Genomic DNA, 18317 nt, shown 5'->3' with positions numbered 1-18317 from the left:
ATCCGATAGCACAAACAAGCAGCTCATCCTCACCCTCAAAGGGGAAACTGTGGCTATCATTTGTCAGGCTGGAATCCTGTTGGGGATTGTGGATCTCTGGATCATTTTGTGTATGCAGCCATGTCAGAAATGTGACAAGTGTGGAGTTCATCTCATACAAAGCCTCCACCTTGGAGCGCGTTGACAAGAGTTCCTGAAGTGACCGAGTCGCTTCCTGCTGAAAGCACTTTGAACATGGCGCACATTATTGCAAAAGTGTGCTTCTTTTGGCTCCCACCTGGGCATTGTTAAATCTTAAAACCAGCAGTATGAATTATGAAACAAAAAAACAAATGTAATTAGCAAAACTAAAATTATAATGTAGAAGTTACAGCTGTTGTTAACTCTGTATATTGTCAGTGACTTTAAGTTTGAACTCATGTCAAGCTTTTATTTTTTACTTATGATGCAGTTTTATATTTGTCTCATTCTTTATCCAATTCACACAAATACTTTCTAAATTTTTAGCGCATTGAAATAATTTTCCTTTCTTGTTTAATTTCTTAAAAAAAACAACGTACATTTGGTGTGACTGTAACAATAGCAGACGCAATGTGAGGTAAGACATTAAGTTATTATAAGTTGAGTGTCTCATTAAGCGGCTAAATGGAGAAACATACCTGGTTTTTTGGCCGGTTCTGGCATCCTGAACGATATCCTCTCTCTTCTGCAGTGCTACTCAGTTTGCTCCCGGGGTCAAGCCTCAGCCTTTAATAGTGGTCTTGTTTCCAAACCCAGCCCACTCCTTCAGCCATTTTCCACCTCAGACCTAACAGAGTATGAAGAAGAAAAAAAAAACACCCACTGTTTCTCCATCAGAGCAATGACCTGGCTCCCACCCAACCCTGGTCATGTCTGACCTTGAGCTATATTTCGACTATCCTTTCCGCGCCACCTCTGCTGAATGATAGGCCTTGAGAGTGTGAGGAAGGGATGTAGCACAGGGGATATAATTAGAACAAAGAATTTAAGAGAAGGTTTTGTGCTGCACCCTGTCACCATCTACCTCTGACAAGGAGACTTGGAAGGTGGTGCGTTGTTTCTTTTTGACTGTGGATTATGTCTGGACCCACCACTAAATTTCACTGGAAGCTCAGGTGTAAAACTTTAGCTACAAATTGAACAAGTATTTGATGGTGAATCGCTATTCTGCTACAGAGGTGGGTAAAGATCTTCTGACAAGACAAGAGGTGTAATCAGTACACAAAAATCATGTACCTCAGTTCAGTCATGGATAAGTAAATTCAGTATGTTTCAATAATGAAAAACAAACAAAAAACATAAATATTGTTTTAACAATGTAGAGTATATTCAAATATTTCAAAAAGGGGTAGAATAAAATTCAATGGAAATTTGGATTGAAGAGGAAATAAGCAAAGTATAGTAGGATTACTATAAATCATTTAAATTTGTTGTTGTAGATTATGAATTCATTAATTCATGCCAAATTTTGATAAAAATTTTTTTTTACTTTTTGGAGATTTTTTCTTAAATCCATTGTACTTGAACGCACCACAAAAGCGCACCTGCTGGGGAAATCCCTGCTATAACAGTGACTTCTTTGACAGTAGCGTTGTGTGGTCGTATATTTGTTGCTACTGAAGCCTCTCAAGACATTTGGGGCAGATTAAATGCGACAGGAAGCTGGACTTGGACTTTTGTCAGGTTTTCTGTACCAGTGATGTTAACATTCATTTAAATGTCATTTCATGTGAGTAATCACTGTTAATAATCTTATATGAAACAATTTACCTTTGTCCATCATTGCTAAATAAGAAACATTAATGTTTGGCATGCTTTAGTCGTGAAAAAAACAATGCTGTAATCCTTCTGTACATGTTCAGGCTAGTTTTCGTTGTGGCATCAGTGATTTTGTGAAAACAAACTTATTTCTAAGCATGGATTTTTTTGCACTTCAAATAAATATCTTCCAAATAGATATTTAAAACAAATATTAGTGAGACATGATGCTAATAAATGAAAACATCAACTCATCTTAAGACTTTAAACATATTTTTATTTTCATAGAACTAATAATTATGGATTGTTCTTTTTATATTTGATTGTTTTTCATTTCTAAAGGCCATTCAGAGTTTTTTCTTGGAGCTTTGGTTGGTTTATTACACAGCGAATTTCTGAAATTAATAGTTTTTGTTAGTTGTGTCACATAAAAATCAGTTCTTATAAATCAGTTTGACAGATTTGGGCACCAACCAGGTGACTGACACCCAATGAGGTTGTAGTTGAAAATGTGTTAAACATTAGAAACCTTAAAGAACTACAGACTAACATAATATAAACATTAAAATAATTACATGAATGTTGAAAAAAAAAAGAGATGAGTTGTTTTAAAAGTTTTGCACAGCTGTGTATACAGGTCAAAACATGCCTTCAACACGTATAACAGCTCAATAAGTGGACCAGCTCACTACACTGCATTTTATTGTGTCATGTTTCATTCAGTGCTCTCATCTCTTAGTATTGGATGCAAGCTGACCATTGTGGGGAGCTGTTGGCTCTCAAGAAGCCTGGAGTTGGTTTATAGTTGCACACTGCTCTGCACATGTTAACAAAATTGGTAAGTCCTTTTTAAAACAGAATATTATTTCTTTGAGGTCTGTAATATTTAGTCATTCCTTCCAGGTGAATTCTGTTACTGGTTTTAAATATACTACAAATAAAACTGTAAAATGTATATTTCCTGTTTATGTAAAGAAATAAACACAACATATCTCAAGAGAATTCAGTAAAACATAATCTACTCTCTTTTAATGTCTTCAATGAAACACTTTCTCTAAACAAAGAGACAATAATTGGACACAGACGTAAAGTTTGTCACTGCAGCGACAGACATGAAGAAATCAGACGCGTCACTGCAGAGTCGTCACACCAGCCACGAGCGGAAAGCCGATGCCTGCAGTTTGTTAGGATTCAGTTATAGTAACCATTAAGTGACAAGACACTTCACCTCCTCAGGCCTCCATTAACCTCAAAGTTCCTTAAAGTTTAGCTGTCTAGCTGTTATCTTTAAGATGTAATGATAGATAATAAAGTTCATCTGAACAACTTAGCACTCTTTAACTTCACATTTGATCTCTTCTTCTTCTTTTCAAGCTTCAAATGTTTGCTGAAGTTGCCTCCATGTAATCTTTGCAAATAGAACAACACACACAATAATTAATGCACAATTTATTCTTTACAAGCAATTTTCAGTACAGTTTATACAATTATTGGAATATAACAAGGCACAATATTACCTGAATACAGAGGATATCTTTACACATATTCCTCTCTTTGCCTCCAGGCTGTTTAAATACTAACCTTCTTATATAAAGAGGCTACATAAACACAGTAAATTTACACAACTAAGAGAACTTGTTCATATGAAAAACGAGAAGAGTCACAGAAAGTGGAGAAAATGAGCAAGGCCCAACAAAATGTAATGGTCTTCTGCTACTCAAGTTGATGCTGCTCTTATTAAAGCACAAAACTACAACCTAATAACATTCAGACAGTAAAGAAGGACAGAGACTGTCATAAGATAAACAAATTAGCTGCAGACATAAAATTTGTTTTACGACTTAACCGTAGGATCCTCAATAAACCTCAATTAACCTTAAGTATTCTTAAATAAAAAGGCAAATACAGGAAAAAAATGCATTACAGGAAATATGAAGGAAAGAAAAGGAACAAAATGTATTTTTAATAGCTTTGGTTGCTTTTGTTTATGAAGTTGTATTTTAATCATTTATGTAATTTATTTTGTGTTTTTTTAACACTTCACTTAGAAGCTACCCCCAATTGTCAAATTAATTATTTCATTTTGTTAAAACAACCCTTTTTATGCTTCTTATTTGATGCATTTCACTGAGTTTGGCCTCTAAAGGTCTCTTTGAAACGCTCAGCAAGTGGTTTCCCTCCACATATTCTCAAAGAACGAGTCAGGAGATCATGAAAGCGGGATGGCTAGGATAAGTACCAGACTGGTACCGTACAGCATCATCTTTTTCATTTCTATAATGCTATCCAACAGATACACCAGAAACAATCTTTACAGTCTACATGTAAGGTTTTCTCTCCAGATGACTCTTCCCGAGAACCTCATCGCTAAACTGGTACGTCAGCTTTTTCTTGATTTTTTTCACCTCGCCTGTTTTGCCATAATTGCGCAAGGCGCGAGCCATCTTCTGATATGTCATTTTTTTCCGGTTTCCCTTCTGGATTCCCCAGCGATGTGCGAGGGCCTCTTTGTGTTTAGAGGAAAACTGAAATGTCCCCTTGTCTCTGTCCACCCACCAGATACTGTCCTTCATGTCTCCATTCTTTAGAAGGTCCAACAGGAACTGGTACAGACGGATCTTCTTTTTGTTACCTTTGGAAATAGCATGGTGTTGCATTATTACTTTTAATCTTTTGCCTAAATACATTAAGAAGAACGACTTGTCTCAATATTTCGGTCATGTGTTTATGAAAAAACCACTGGTTACTAAGCACATGTGTCAATGACACATCTCATCACATTTTCAAATCACAAACACCCATTCTCCTCTTACTCTTTTGTTCCTTTGACTAGTTCAGATAGAAACTGCCACCACAATATTTTAATAAACTGCAGTGGTTAAACAATCCTCAACTTAAACACAGCTAAAACCAACTCCCTCTCTCTCTCTCTCTCTCTCTCTCCGTATATACATTTATTATATTTTTATATAAATACGAATATGTTCAAATAGCTTGACAAAAATATTGCTGACAGACACAGTGGCGGATTTAACCAAAATCAAACACACAGGTGACAGTCACATTTATGCTGAATGGAGAAAATTATCCCCCAAACATTCTAACATTGAAACACTTATAATGTATATGTATAAATATAATGTAATTCCTGTAATCTACAATAAATATGTAGTCACATACTGTAGTTTTATTGTTTCCTCAGTTAAACATGGAAAACCAGCACTGTCAAAAACAGCTGTGCAACCAATAGTCCATTCTACAAAATTTGCTTAAGTTGTCAGCAGAACAAAAAGCTGAGTAAATACTCAACATAGGTCAGAAACAAATAAGATAAGAAAGCTTTTTGTCTGTTCCCTTCTTACTTTGTTGGTCAAGTTTATTAAGATTAACACAAACATGCTATTACTTGATCAATCATAAATAACAATAACACAGCAAAATTCCTGATGCCTGAACAACCTGGAAATGGTAACATGTAGGCTCGGCTGATGGGTGAAAGTTCACCAAGCTGTGACGGTTGCTCCAAGAGTTTAAATAAAAGGCAATTGGACCCCTTCCTTAAGTTACTTAAAGATGTTTCACTTCTTATTTTCGAGACTTCAGTTCTAAACAAAGGAAACAAGTATCAAAATTCAGTGATCATATTGGTGCAATTATCCTGTCTGCAAAGTTGCATAAGCCTGAGACCTCCAACCCATGTTCAGAATTTAAGTCGTTTTAATAAGATATGAAACATCTTCAGAGTTAAGAGATGAGGCAAGTAGTCATCTTGCAATCAAAAGGTTGTGCGTTGGATTTCAGCTCTCTTTCCTGCCAATTGTCATTTCTGTCTAGCCAAAGTAAAGCCAAAGTACTTAACCCAAGTTGCCAACCAATCTTTACATTTCTTAGTGCGACTGGATGGATGTAGATCCAGTGAATCAAAGAATGAATCAATCAACCAATAAATCTTATTTATAAAGCATCCTTAATAATAAAAGCAGATCAATGTGCTATACAAAAATATAAACAATAAACCTGCAAAATGAAAAACTAAACCGCCTCTCAAATACCAAGTTCGGTCCTTCTACTGTGGGCTATTGCCATAGCAGAGCAGAGTGCAGTGAATACAGGCATGTGAATGCAAACACTCTCATCAAGTCCAGCAGAGATGAACGACCTGGACCTATGCGTCACTGTTCAGAGTTGCCCTTGCTTCAACCACAAGCAGGTGCAGAGGTGTTCAAAGAGGAAAAATATTTGCCCTCTGTAAACTCAGGGTCCTGATAAGACTCAAGCTCTTGTGTGTAACAGGAACACAGAAAGTTGTTTCTACTATGTATTTAGATGTTTTAAATGTGACGTCTACACTTTATAAAAGGGGAGAGGATGGTGTCCTGGTTGTGCATTCGCTTGCTTGCTCTGCACTTCTCCATTCTGCCCCCCTGCTATAGACTTCCCTGCGGGGTAATATTTAATTTTTTCATTCAATATTTCCTTGCACCTATGTGTTTGTTTCATGCCATCTCCATGTCACAAATAACAGTGGGTTTTGAGAATTGAACACCGCCCTAAAAAGTGTGCAGTTTAAATAGAAATAATTTAATATTGGGGATTTTTTTAATGCAAATTGCTCCATTCAAATTTGCTTTATTACAGAGAGAGAGACGGCTTTGCTATTTTAAGAGCAAATCTTTCTACATGCAAATTCTGACTTGCAGACAATTAAGACTTATGAATGGCTTTTTGAGAACACGTCACTGTAGATGAAAAGGAAGTATGAATCCTTACCGAGCTCTGCTGATGTGACGTAAGGGACTCGATCTCTGAAGCACTCTTCATCTGACACTTCAAGCGGGGGACTCCTTCCTCCATGGTCCTCATCATCAGAGCTGCGTTGGGATACACGGGGCGGATATACAGTTCGAGAGAAGAAGGCTACCTATATGAGAATCAAAGAGTCTCACATCAGTACAATTCACTTATAAACTCACTTGTCATAAAAAATGCCTAAAAATAACTAAACTATCTTTGCTATGGGACTTATTCCTATTTTTGTATTATACACAGACTTAAAAATTATGTTCAGTAATGTATAATGTCTCTAAAGATTCAGATATCCTTTTTTTCCTTTTAAAATGTACACAGTCTTGTCATGGCAACAACAATAATCCAGTTTGTCTTTCTAAGAAGCCACACTGTTGTAATATCTGTTGGTTGCATTGTCTTGCCTAAATAAGAAAGATCTTCCTGTTACACAACAAATCTTATCTGGATTGCAGCTTTTGTTACTACAGAACCAACATGTATTATCCATCTCTAACAGATATGGTGCCCCACATACCATCACACTTTGGAAGCACACAGGATAACTCTACATGAATAAATGAATAAATGACGGACCATATTTTAAATTCCTAATCTGAATCACTATCTCCATTGTTAGCCAATTTTTGTTAAAACATGTAACATGTTTCAGGTCACTCTCTAATACTTTTAAAGTATAGAAAATGTTAGATTATCCCTGTTTACAATAATTTAAAAAATCATTTGTAATTTCAGATTCACATTATATTTTACATAGTATCTATTTGATGAAGTTCTCTGTAATTATGTCAACGTTTTCCATTTTTAAATCTTTAAGATTGTAAGATTTAATATATTTTTTAGACTGTGTTCAGGGTGAAGTTACATTGCTTTGTAACAGACGCAGTATTTCACACCATACCTCCAACAGCGGACAAAAATACCAAACTGTGTTGGGTTTCTATTATGTATTTCTCACTGAGAGTTAAAGACTTTGGCACAAACTTTTCTCTGCATGAGCTGTGATGTGTGCACACGTCGGTATCTGTGTACCTAGCTGGGTAAAGCTTGTCAATCTATTAATAACATTCTGTTAAAAAAAAACAAACTACACAGTCAAAGGAGGACAACGGAGCTGCAATGGAACAGTGGTTTTCACATTGTATTTTTATATGACATTTTTATTACTGAAGTGACACCTTTCATTTTCCCGTCCCTTAAATAAACACACATTGTCTTAACATTAAACACTGGAAGAACTCTTTGCATTTCCAGTGAAACTTACAAAATCTACCGAACGCACACATGCTCTCTGCCCTTTGCAAATTGTTTGTAAAATTCCTTAAAATTTCCAGCCCTAATCTGCTAACTCTGACATAAAGTATAACTTTTGTAGTACATTTTGACACAGAGATACAGTGCAGGTTGTTTTTACTAATCATCTGCTATATTAAAGGGAAAAGTAGCTTGTAAAATGCTGCAAATACGCAGTGCAGAAGTGAAATCGTTTCAGACTTAGGATGTTTATTTGTTGAAAATGCTGAGCTGAAATGTTATCCAAAAACCTTAGGCCTCTGTTATAGCTCAATGGCTCACAAAAAGAGGTCGAAGCGAAAAGAGCATAGCTGAGTCGACATTATCTATTCAGAGAAAACGCTGTTTTTGAACTGATTAAAAAGAGTAAGAAGACTAAAATTGAAGTGTTTCTTGTAACCCAAAGATTCACTTCCTGATTTTAGCTCCGCGTCCTGAAAGCAGACTCTGCTGCTTCAAATCTGTCTTTTTTTTCCCCATGTGATTTTAATCCAAACTCTAAGCTATAAGAAAACAAGGGTGTTTAGTGGTACAAGGATAGAAGTGTATAGCAAACATAAGATTTCTGTTCACTGATAATTTCTCTGTTATCTCACAGATAGAGCCGTGGCAAGTAAACGTTAAGACCAGTCAAAGTCGTCCTCCTGAGGAAAACTTTTCCTCATTTGTAGTCATCACCTCAAAAAGAGCTAATATTGTGGTTCCACCTCACGACGACACAACTAAAATGTGTTGCTCAAGTTGTTGGGTGACAAGGAAAACTCACTGGTTGCTGCAGCACATGTGAATGTGGGGCTAGGTTCGGGTCGAGGAGGTTCTCTGGGTCGAACCGCAGGGCATCGTGTCGTATGAGCCCAGGTGGATGCAGAGCTTGGACACTCTGCAGCTCTGTGAAGTTGCTCTCTTGGAGGTTGTCAAACTCGACGGGGTGCACATGCGGGTGCGAATGGTAGTCCCAGTGATCTAAACAAAGGCAATGGCAAAAAGTGATAATGGTGGCAGCAGAAGTCTTTTTCTGTTTCACACTGTGTCTGATGTGGTTCTCAACATGTTCAGCTTGTCTTCTGACTGACGGCAACCCCCAGATACTAATTTAGAGTCCCACCTCCACGCCCAACTAATGCCCTCGACAAAAGTCGATAAAGCAGAGGCACTCATGTAGATGTCGGGTTGAGCACATTTAAAAATACCCCATTAGAAGCAATAGAGTTGCACTAAACCCTGCTAAGACATACTGCTTGTTGGACTTAACAACAAGGCCTACACTTTGAAAGTGCAATTGTTGAATTGGACCTGTTTCATGCTTCTAAAGTGTGAACTCTAACAAATTTAAAAATAGAAAGAGTGGGCTGCAACACAAACAAGTTGATCAAATACAGTACAAGGTATTTGAATTAAGCTAACTTCAAGCAAAACTTTAAAGCCACTCTTTCACTACTACATCCACATGAGCATTTTCCATTACCTGATGCTGTTCCAGGATCGTTTTTAAACTTTATCCAACGCCCACATCAGACATTTTTTACCTCCCACTTGCACCCAAATTCAGTTGTTTTGGTGCAACATTCAAAACAGTTGATTTCAAGAGAAAGTAAAGCACCCTCTCATGTATTAACAAAACCCCCAAGGGGCGAAAGTTGTTCTATGTCTGTAGCTGTAGCGGCCGAAAGAAAAGGCATCTGTTTCCTGTGTTTCCATACACCCTAATGTGGTGCGCTCCAGCTGCACACGCTGCTTTCTTTTTATGTACAATAAACCAAAAAAGTTTGTGTTACCGCCTTGGGTCATGGACTTAAAATATAAAACATCTGGACGATTAACTTGGCAAAGTAAAAAAGAAAAATAAGATCTTCTGAACAGTAAGACCAATTTGTTGGAAACCATCTGCCTTCATTGGATTAATAATTATAAATAAAAATTCATATGTATTTGTTTCAGCTTCAGATGGGATTTTTTTTTCAGTTTGACTATAATGTCACCGTTTTAAATATTGATGTTGAACTAAAACTCACCTGCCTGGATATCAGGATCTAATACATATTGATTATAATATTCTGCAATTGGATGTCTGTAGATGTCAGACTCGTACATTTCTTCTGTGTGCTGAAAGAACATATGGAAAGAGAAAAAACTGTTTTCAGAAACATAGGGAAAGAAAACACATTTTTGTTACTCCTCTAGTGGTATTTAATTCTAAACCCGGCGTGTTCCTACAAAACATCAATCTATAAACTTAATTAAACAAGACTTATGTTTTGTGAAATCTTCACATAAACAATGCAGCTGCCTTTATTTAAATGAAATGAGAAAAAATGACTATAAATTAAATGTAATCATGAATAATTGTGAGAGTCTTTTTTTCTCTTTTTTGCCCTTGTAGTTCTGAAACTCCCTCGAACTTTTGAGTTTCATTTTCATGTCGCCTGTAGTATAAAAGACTCTTACAATTTGTGTCTTTCACTCAACTTGAAGCAGAGACCACAATAAGTCAACTAATATGAAAAAAATCTAATATCCATTTTCATGTTTATGAAATAGATTTTTCAGTCTTTGTCAAAGCTGGTTTAAATCAGACTGAACCAGAACTGCTTCACTTGTCACAACCTAAGACTACTGAGGTTTTCGATAACGAAAAAAGAAAGAAAGAAATATACTTACAGGAGGGATGAGATAGCTCTCCATTCTGTATGGATGCAACATGGAGACCTCTTCTTCAGCAACCCGACTCTCAGACGCTTTGCTGGCAAAAACGCTCTCACAACCTTTCAAAACTTTTGTGGCACCATTGCACAATGTTTCAAAATTTCCTCTCACTCAACAAAAACCAACTCCAAAAAAAAAATGTCTCCCTCACTCTTGTTGTATAGCAGAAGCTTGTGACCTTAGCCGCGCTCGTAGGCCTGCTGCTCTGTCAGGCAAAGACCAAACTGAACGAGGCCTCGTTGTTGTTTGCCGGTGAAATGAAAAAGGAACTTTTAACTTCTGTAAAATGTCGGTGGGTGGGAGCATTCAAGTGTGCCTGCTACAGGTTCCTGGCTATTGATGATTTGTCAGAGAAGATCATGAAGCTTCACATTTATCAGTGAAGAATATACTGTCCCCTCCCTCAGTGGCCAATCATCATCAAGGACTCTCCTCAGCGACAGTTTCTCACTCAAAGGTCTGCTTCACAGGTGATAAACAGCCTACTGTGAACTACTGTGTGAATATATTTAACTTGTTAAACTTACACTCTGCACATTAATTTTAAACAGTGTTTGATATTTTGATGCACAATATCAGGACATCTATGTATGTTCATGTATTTTGAACACAATAGACAGTTTTTAGTGTCGTGGGAGCTTAAAGAAAGCTTGTTATTCAGTTGTAAGGGTTTAAACCTCTGTCAGAAACATTTTATACTGTTAGCAAAAGCTAATACAGGAAGTCTAAAATTAGATTTACCAAAACACATCCTCCAAAGGCCAAATTTTAAAATTAAAAATTTCAATGTAAATCCTTATCTGCTTCACCGATTAAGTTGTTGTTAACTTGTGCAGCAAATCTAAAGGGTCTCCTTCCTGTTGCTAGCACAGGAGACCCCCAGCTAAGCAGGAAGAAGCTTTGAGATTCATTCCAGAAACTGAGAGTTGGGGTGCAATGTCTTTGAAACTAGAAATAATATCTTTGAGGTTCCCAGTGGGGAAAAAAAACATGAATGCCCGCTAAAGTGGGAATTCTGGTTAGGAAAGTTGGAGACAGAGAAGCACCCCTGAGATTTTCATTCAATGTTGCTGCGTGTTCCTACACATAAAATTAGTTAAATGACACGAGTTCTGACTATTGGACAAACTTGAAAGCAGTATTCCTTCCCATGCATAGAAAAGCTTCATGTCAGTGCCTTAGTAATGATTTATTATGGTGTGATACTGTCCATTGTCTGTTAACTGGGTGGCATGTGTGTCATGGTAAGCCATCATGCGTTTGGATTCTGATTGCAGACCTGAAACAAACAGAACAAAAATGAAACCCACTGCTTAGTATTGTAAACAGAAGGGACATTTTAAGTAGATTGATTATTTTGCCATTTCATACCTTTGTAGTTTTGGTCAATTTGCACCAACTATGCCTCTGTTTGGGGAAGCCAGGCGAGTTTTTCATTGGTACTTTGAGAACTGCATAGTGAAAGTAATTTTCTGTTTTCCACTTATAGCTTAGTTTAATTAAATGTGGCTATGTGACTCTAAAAGCCAACAGGTGGCAATTAAAAATTATTCAGGTGTCATCAAAGTTTTCAACATGCCAGGCTTTAAAGGAGTCATTAAGCCCAAATAGGAACCAGGTGAACAAAAAATAAAGACAAAACAAAGTAAAACAAAGTTTTTATATAAAATATATCTCCTTACTATCTGGACATTTCTGTGACCATTCATCCTATTCATCCTCCTCAACACCCTATAAGAATAACTTGTATCATGTCTAGTGGGTCCAAATGGGAGAAAGAAGACACAAGATGGTAATTTGTTGAATTAGACTTTAAAAATGGACTGCCTGAGTCAGATGCACTAAAAATGCACACGCCCACACACAACCTCAAAGAAATACATTAAAATATGCATAACACATTTTCTAGTCCCCTCCTCTTGTTAAGGGTTTTTTCTCAATTCTGCAGTCTTGTTGCACCAACAGACTTCTTAAAATTCTTTAATTTAGAAAAAATAAAAAATATAAGCCGGGACCCCACACCGTTCTCTGCAGAGCCACAACATATCCCCATGCACAGCTGGAAGATAAGATGAAGGTACAGTCTCTGTGCTGAAACCACTCTGAGCTGTGAATGAAGATTAGGATTATAGTGTTGCAGCAGTTCACAGAGAAGTCACTGTTTGGAACCATCCACAAGAGGAACTGCACAGCTCTTCTGTCATACTAGCAAATTGATAAAAGATGGTTCGTTTTTCATCTATCAGCATGCTTATGTGCAATACGCTCTGTTAAACTCTGGTCAGAATGTCTGGTTGACATTATGGTTAGGTGTGTCTTTGACAAGTGTCACAGGAGGCCACTGTAACAGCTGAAAATAAACACACATATCCTTTATGCTAAACTACCAGTTGAATAGTACAGTAAACATTCGACACAAATCTGAATGTGTATTATTAGGGCTGCTTGTTCAAGAGGAAGAATGCAGCTTTGTGATAAGACAGAGCAGTGAATAGATTACTTACTGTATGTTTAAAATACTGAAGTTATTTTGATCTGCAGAGTTCTCCTCTATGCACAAAAGACAAAGTATTTTTAAACATACAGAGAAAAGGGAGATGAATGATCATTGCATAATTCAGCAGCATGTGTGTTAGATAAAGATGAGTTTATATATAAGCATTTATGTTTATATGATGCGAAAAAGCGTTTTTGTTGAGTTTTTTTTTTTTTTTCAACTCAACTGTAGAGAGATCATCTTGGTTAGAGTTCGCTGTTTGGAGAGCTGTTAAAACCACACAGAGTGTGGCCAAACCCCTTCACTGGGCCGTCTTAATCACAGCTGGCTGAGCATAACTGATACAGCAGCATTTTCCGACTGTATTAATACACAGAGAGCTGCTGCTGCTGCTGCTGCTGCTGCTGCTGCTGCTGCTGCTGCTGCTGCTGCTGCTGCTGCTGCTGCTGCTGCTACTGCTAGACCAGCACTATTTCCATCATGACTATTTTTAGTTGATCCAAAACTTAGATTCTGGCTTGTTTCATGCTTAATACAAGCATGAAACAAAAATAAAATAAAAAGTCATATCAACATTGAGCCAATAACAGAAGAAAATGTTACGTGGCATCTGTGAAGGTTGCTGAACATGGGTGTAACATTAGCTCAGTTTATCAGTCATTTCTAATTAGCAAACCAGATGAATTTGGGGAGTAGTTAGCTGTAAAGCACAGCATTTTAAAACTCCTATAGTAGGAGTTTATTATAGGAGTTTTAACATTTTAAAATTCCTATCACAGGAGTTTTAAAATGTTACATGTTTCTGAGCTTTAAAAGATAGATAGAGGTTTTTGTAGAGCTTTGTGGAGATGCAACACATGTGCAGTATATCGGATGAACATTTTTTTTTAGAGATCTTGGTTAAGAAAATGTTGACACATTAGGAACAAATTAGCTACAACTGCTCAATTGCTTGTTACGCTCCGTTGCAAAATAGTCAATGACATGGCAGTAAGGACTGGTTGAGTCGACTTCCAGAAGTTTAACTACAGCAACATAACAGGGAGGAAAGTTAGTGGTGGTGTAATAGTGTGGGGGATAGTTTCTTCATACACGATGGCCCCTTACCAATGGCACATTACTCCATGTCCCAGACTACCTGGGTAATGTTGCTGACCATGCCCATCCCATACTCTACTCCTCTTCTGCATGGACAGTTCCAGCAGGGTAATCCACCACATTGCAAAGCTCAAATGATCTAAGACTGCTTTCTTGAGCATAAACTGATTCCAAAAATATCCAAAAATGTTATTTTGTAATTTTTTTCCTTTTTTTGCATGAGAAAGACTCAAATTGCATTTATATACACCAAAACTATCCAGAAACGGTCTAAGTCTTTTTCTTGCTCAAATCATAGACTTTTTTTTATCAAGTGTTGACTGAAGCTCCTAAGATCACAAACATTTCTGGTTTTCAGGCTTGTACTGTTATTTTCTCAAACTCCCTACACTCCTAGACTATTTTCACTTTTGTACCAAGAAATTGTATTGTATCTGCTGATTCAGTATTTGCTGTTTACTGAATTCCTCCGTGTCTTTCATTTTGAAAAAAGTTGGTCTCTCTTGGAAATAACAGAAATAATAACAGTAAGAGGACGTTTTACTTTTGACTATTCTAAACACTTAGTTTTAAGACTTGTTAGAACAAGACAACATTTCAACACACTTGATCAAGAGAAAGTAAAAATATGAAACAAACCAGTCTTCATGTTTACCATGTTAGTGGTACGGATAAAGAGCAGGAGTTAATTCCAGGGCTGGGGTTTGTTGTGGCTTAACACTTTTAAGCTTATTCTGGGCAAGTTGCCAAATGGAACAAAAGAGTTGTAGCATTTAGAGATTATGTAGAAATTAACATCAACTAGAGAATCTTGACTTTGTTCAATGGTAAAAGTAGAGTCAGTGGCATTTTTGACATTGGCCATGAGAGTAAAGACAGTTAAAATAATAAATACAAAAAGTAATAATGGTGTTGCCTGCGACAGACTGGCGACCTGTCCAGGGTGAACCCCGCCTCTCGTCCGGAACGTTAGCTGGAGATAGGCACCAGCGCCTCCCGACCCTACTAGGGGAGAGGGTGTACAGAAAATGGATGGATGGATGGAATAATGGTGTTGCCTAAAGCAACTGTGCTGCTGACTGTGTGAATGTTTCCCATGATGATTAGTATGATCTCTATGACAGTAGACAGGGAGATACCGAGTATGACATAGACAGTTTTAACACAAGGAAACTGTCAGACTTTGGAATCAGCAGCGATGACTGAAACCAAGAGGTATTTCAGGACATTTGAGTCAAACTAATTGTTAATCTCTGGAATAGTGAGACGAGGTAAAACAAAAGAGAATCAAACTGTGTTTAGTGGACAAATACAACTGGTTCTCATTACCCAGAGTGAATAGAAAGAAAAATTATTTTTTAAAAATGCCTGATGGCTATCCCCTGGCAAGCATCTTTGGTAACTTGAAGTGGTTATTAATAAAACAATAAAGATGATAAAAACTGAATGTAACCTGAGAGATAGGACTAAAGACTGAACTGGATTTAGCTTGAAAGCTAAAACTCAGATGTTTAAGCTAGCTGTAGTTGAGTGTAGTTGTAATGTGCAAAAGTAGTGAGTGTTGCAAATTATGATGGTGCTAACTTCTAGAATTAATAAAAGATGATGCAAATGTATTTCTTTTCATTTTATGTGCACCTGGAAGGAACATTTCTTCAAGTTCACATGAGATATTTGTGAAACATAAACCAATATTGTTTATAGTTTTGCAGCATGCACAATATTTTATACAATATAGTGGCAAATTTGAATTCCTTTCTTGATCTATTTTCATCTGAGAATAAACATGGAGCATAAAGCAAAATATTTGCTGTTGATAACACTGAAAGAAGGATTGTTGCTAATCATTTTCTCTGAGATGAGGGAAGACAAACAAAACTCTAGATCCAGTTGCTATTTTCAGATTATTTGTGATCAGAACTGTTTTTTTTTTTTGCTGTGAGCAACAAATGTCATAAAAAATGATCATGATTTTATATTAATCGGATAAGTAAATTTTTTTTTACTCTTGGCATTTGAGGGGTTTTGGAACATGATTTTATAGATGTCATACAGTTACAACAAGAGTCTTTTTAATTTACTCCTTCAATCATGTTACTTTGCAGATTTTCTTTTATTTCACAAGTATTTAACAGTCTAAACTATCTAAAATATTATCAGTATATAAATTGGACATATTACTTTTGAAGAGTGTTAAACTGGTTTGTTACTCAACTTTGCTACTGTGATAACTTTTCACCACAAAGTTTGGTTTTTAAAGGATGTAACTCTTTATGTTCCTTGTGGCCTGAGAGATAAAGACATGCAGTGCACATTACATGCTAAACAAGAGCAACATGCTGATAAATGAGGAACCTGGACCTTGTTTTCAGATTCAGTTCCTTGAAACTTGCCTTTAAATGAATACATTTACGCATTACTTTGGCCAGGATGACCCAGACCTTGCCATGGGAGCTTGTTGCATTGTTGGGATCTTTTTGTGTTACTCAGTAGATAAGCACATGCAGTTTTATGACTTCCAACGTTTTTGTCAACCATGAATGCAGTAGCCTCTTTGTTTTTTTTATGTGTTAAAATGCTTTTGTCAAAGCACTAAAAATGGTTGGTGAAGTTTGGTTAAAGGTATCTAAATTTCTGATTTTGTTTCAAGACATAAAGGAAACAATAGTTTGCAACAGTTTTGTGATGGTCGCTGCGTGAATACTCCGTGTGATGGAGAATATTGTGAAAGCCAGAAAGTACAGCAAACAGATGGTGGAAGATAAGAATTTAGCTTTATTTCATCAAAGTTCCTTTCTTACAGCTTAGAAATGTGCTACAGGAGCATCAGGACTGATTGTACATTCTCATTTTACAAGTTTTATAAATAAAAAATAAATAAAGAAAATCAACCATTGAGTTCATAGTGACCTGCTTTTTTTCTTTTCCATATTCTGCAGACAGATTGCAAGTTATAAAACATAAACCACAACAGATCACATGCAACTGCAAAATCACTCTAAGGCATATTTAATAGCATATTTTATCCTTTCCACTCACATTCAAAAACTGAATGTTTTATTAACTTTGTTATAATTAGAATTCTAGACATATTATGTAATTTTACATCATACAGTCAATTTTAGTTTTGCTAATTTCCTTTTTCATGGTATTTTTTTTCTTACCAAATACAGACATGCCATATTTACAATAAATAAATAAATAAATTAGCACAGTGATAACACAGTGTCACAATTACTAATAAGTCTGAATCTAGTCATTTGAATAATGTCAACACTGTTACAAATGCATCCTCATCAGCATTAAAAGTTGCAAATGAACCTGAACATGGTAAAAAGGAAGACCGCAAGTATAAAAACAATAAAGGAAATAATATAAGTTTATGTAATACGGGACCATCATCCAGTTGTACTTTTCTGCTCACAAGTTGTTGTTTTTTTAAGTCTGTTGTCAGGGAATAGTGGGAAAATATTTTATGTTTTTATGTTTGTTCAAGCCTTGACGTTTCCAGGCTACATTTCAACATGTCCCTGGATAAGAATAGTTAACTTTAAATGTGAAAAAAAACAACTACTGAAGACTTTATAAATTATATAAGTACACCAAATATGTTTTGAATGAGCTCCAGACTAAGAAAACTAAAAATAGATTTGCCCAATTATATAATTTAAGAAAATATACCATGATGATTGTAAAGCTTTTTAGTTTTAAAAATTAAAAAGACCAACACAAACCAGCACACACTGAAAACTGGCAAGGGCATGTTTTCATCCCCTTTCTGTTTGATACCACTAAATAAAATCAAGTGCAACCTATTGCCCTGAAATGACATGTTGTCAGTAATTGGCAGAAAAACTAAATCTGTGTGTGAATAATTGATTTTCAGCGTAACATATACAAGTGTTCTGTGAAGATCGCAGAGGTTTGTTGGGGGGGAAGTTGCAAAACGAAGATAAAGAAGCACATCGGACAATGTTGTGGATAAAATTAAAGCAGGATTACAATATATCCTAAGCATTAAACACTTTACAGAGCGCCGTTCCACACATGATCTAAAAATAGAGTAGAGAGCAGCTGCAAGCCTACCAAGACATAGCTGTTCACCTTTGCTGACAGTATGTGCAAGAACATTAATCAGGAA

The 18317-nt window shown here is 36.4% G+C and overlaps 2 protein-coding genes across 4 annotated transcripts in view; both read right to left on the bottom strand.

Annotated features, from left to right (window-relative positions):
• mybpc3 (myosin binding protein C3) overlaps positions 1-800 on the bottom strand; it is a 34391-nt gene extending 33591 nt beyond the window's left edge. Inside the window, exon 1 of one of the 3 annotated variants that reach the window (XM_028015356.1) lies at positions 660-800. In XM_028015356.1, coding sequence (XP_027871157.1) covers positions 660-684 — 25 coding nt within the window. In that variant the 5' untranslated portion in view covers positions 685-800. The remainder of the gene's footprint in view (positions 1-659) is intronic. The other 2 variants (XM_028015357.1, XM_028015358.1) reach the window with 2 other exon arrangements.
• A 2413-nt stretch (positions 801-3213) lies between these two features.
• Positions 3214-10944, bottom strand: spi1b (Spi-1 proto-oncogene b). The gene is made up of 5 exons (XM_028015713.1): positions 10537-10944; positions 9891-9981; positions 8645-8841; positions 6550-6700; positions 3214-4411 (listed from the first exon to the last, which is right to left on the bottom strand). Exons 1-5 carry the CDS (start codon positions 10576-10578, stop codon positions 4098-4100), a joined length of 795 nt encoding a protein of 264 aa, XP_027871514.1. The 5' UTR covers positions 10579-10944; the 3' UTR covers positions 3214-4097.
• Positions 10945-18317: the final 7373 nt, after the last annotated feature.

This window comes from Xiphophorus couchianus, chromosome 4 (genome assembly GCF_001444195.1).
Source record: "Xiphophorus couchianus chromosome 4, X_couchianus-1.0, whole genome shotgun sequence".
Taxonomy (NCBI): domain Eukaryota; kingdom Metazoa; phylum Chordata; class Actinopteri; order Cyprinodontiformes; family Poeciliidae; genus Xiphophorus; species Xiphophorus couchianus.
Note: the sequence above shows the minus strand (reverse complement) of the source record. Positions and strands in the feature narration are given on the sequence as shown.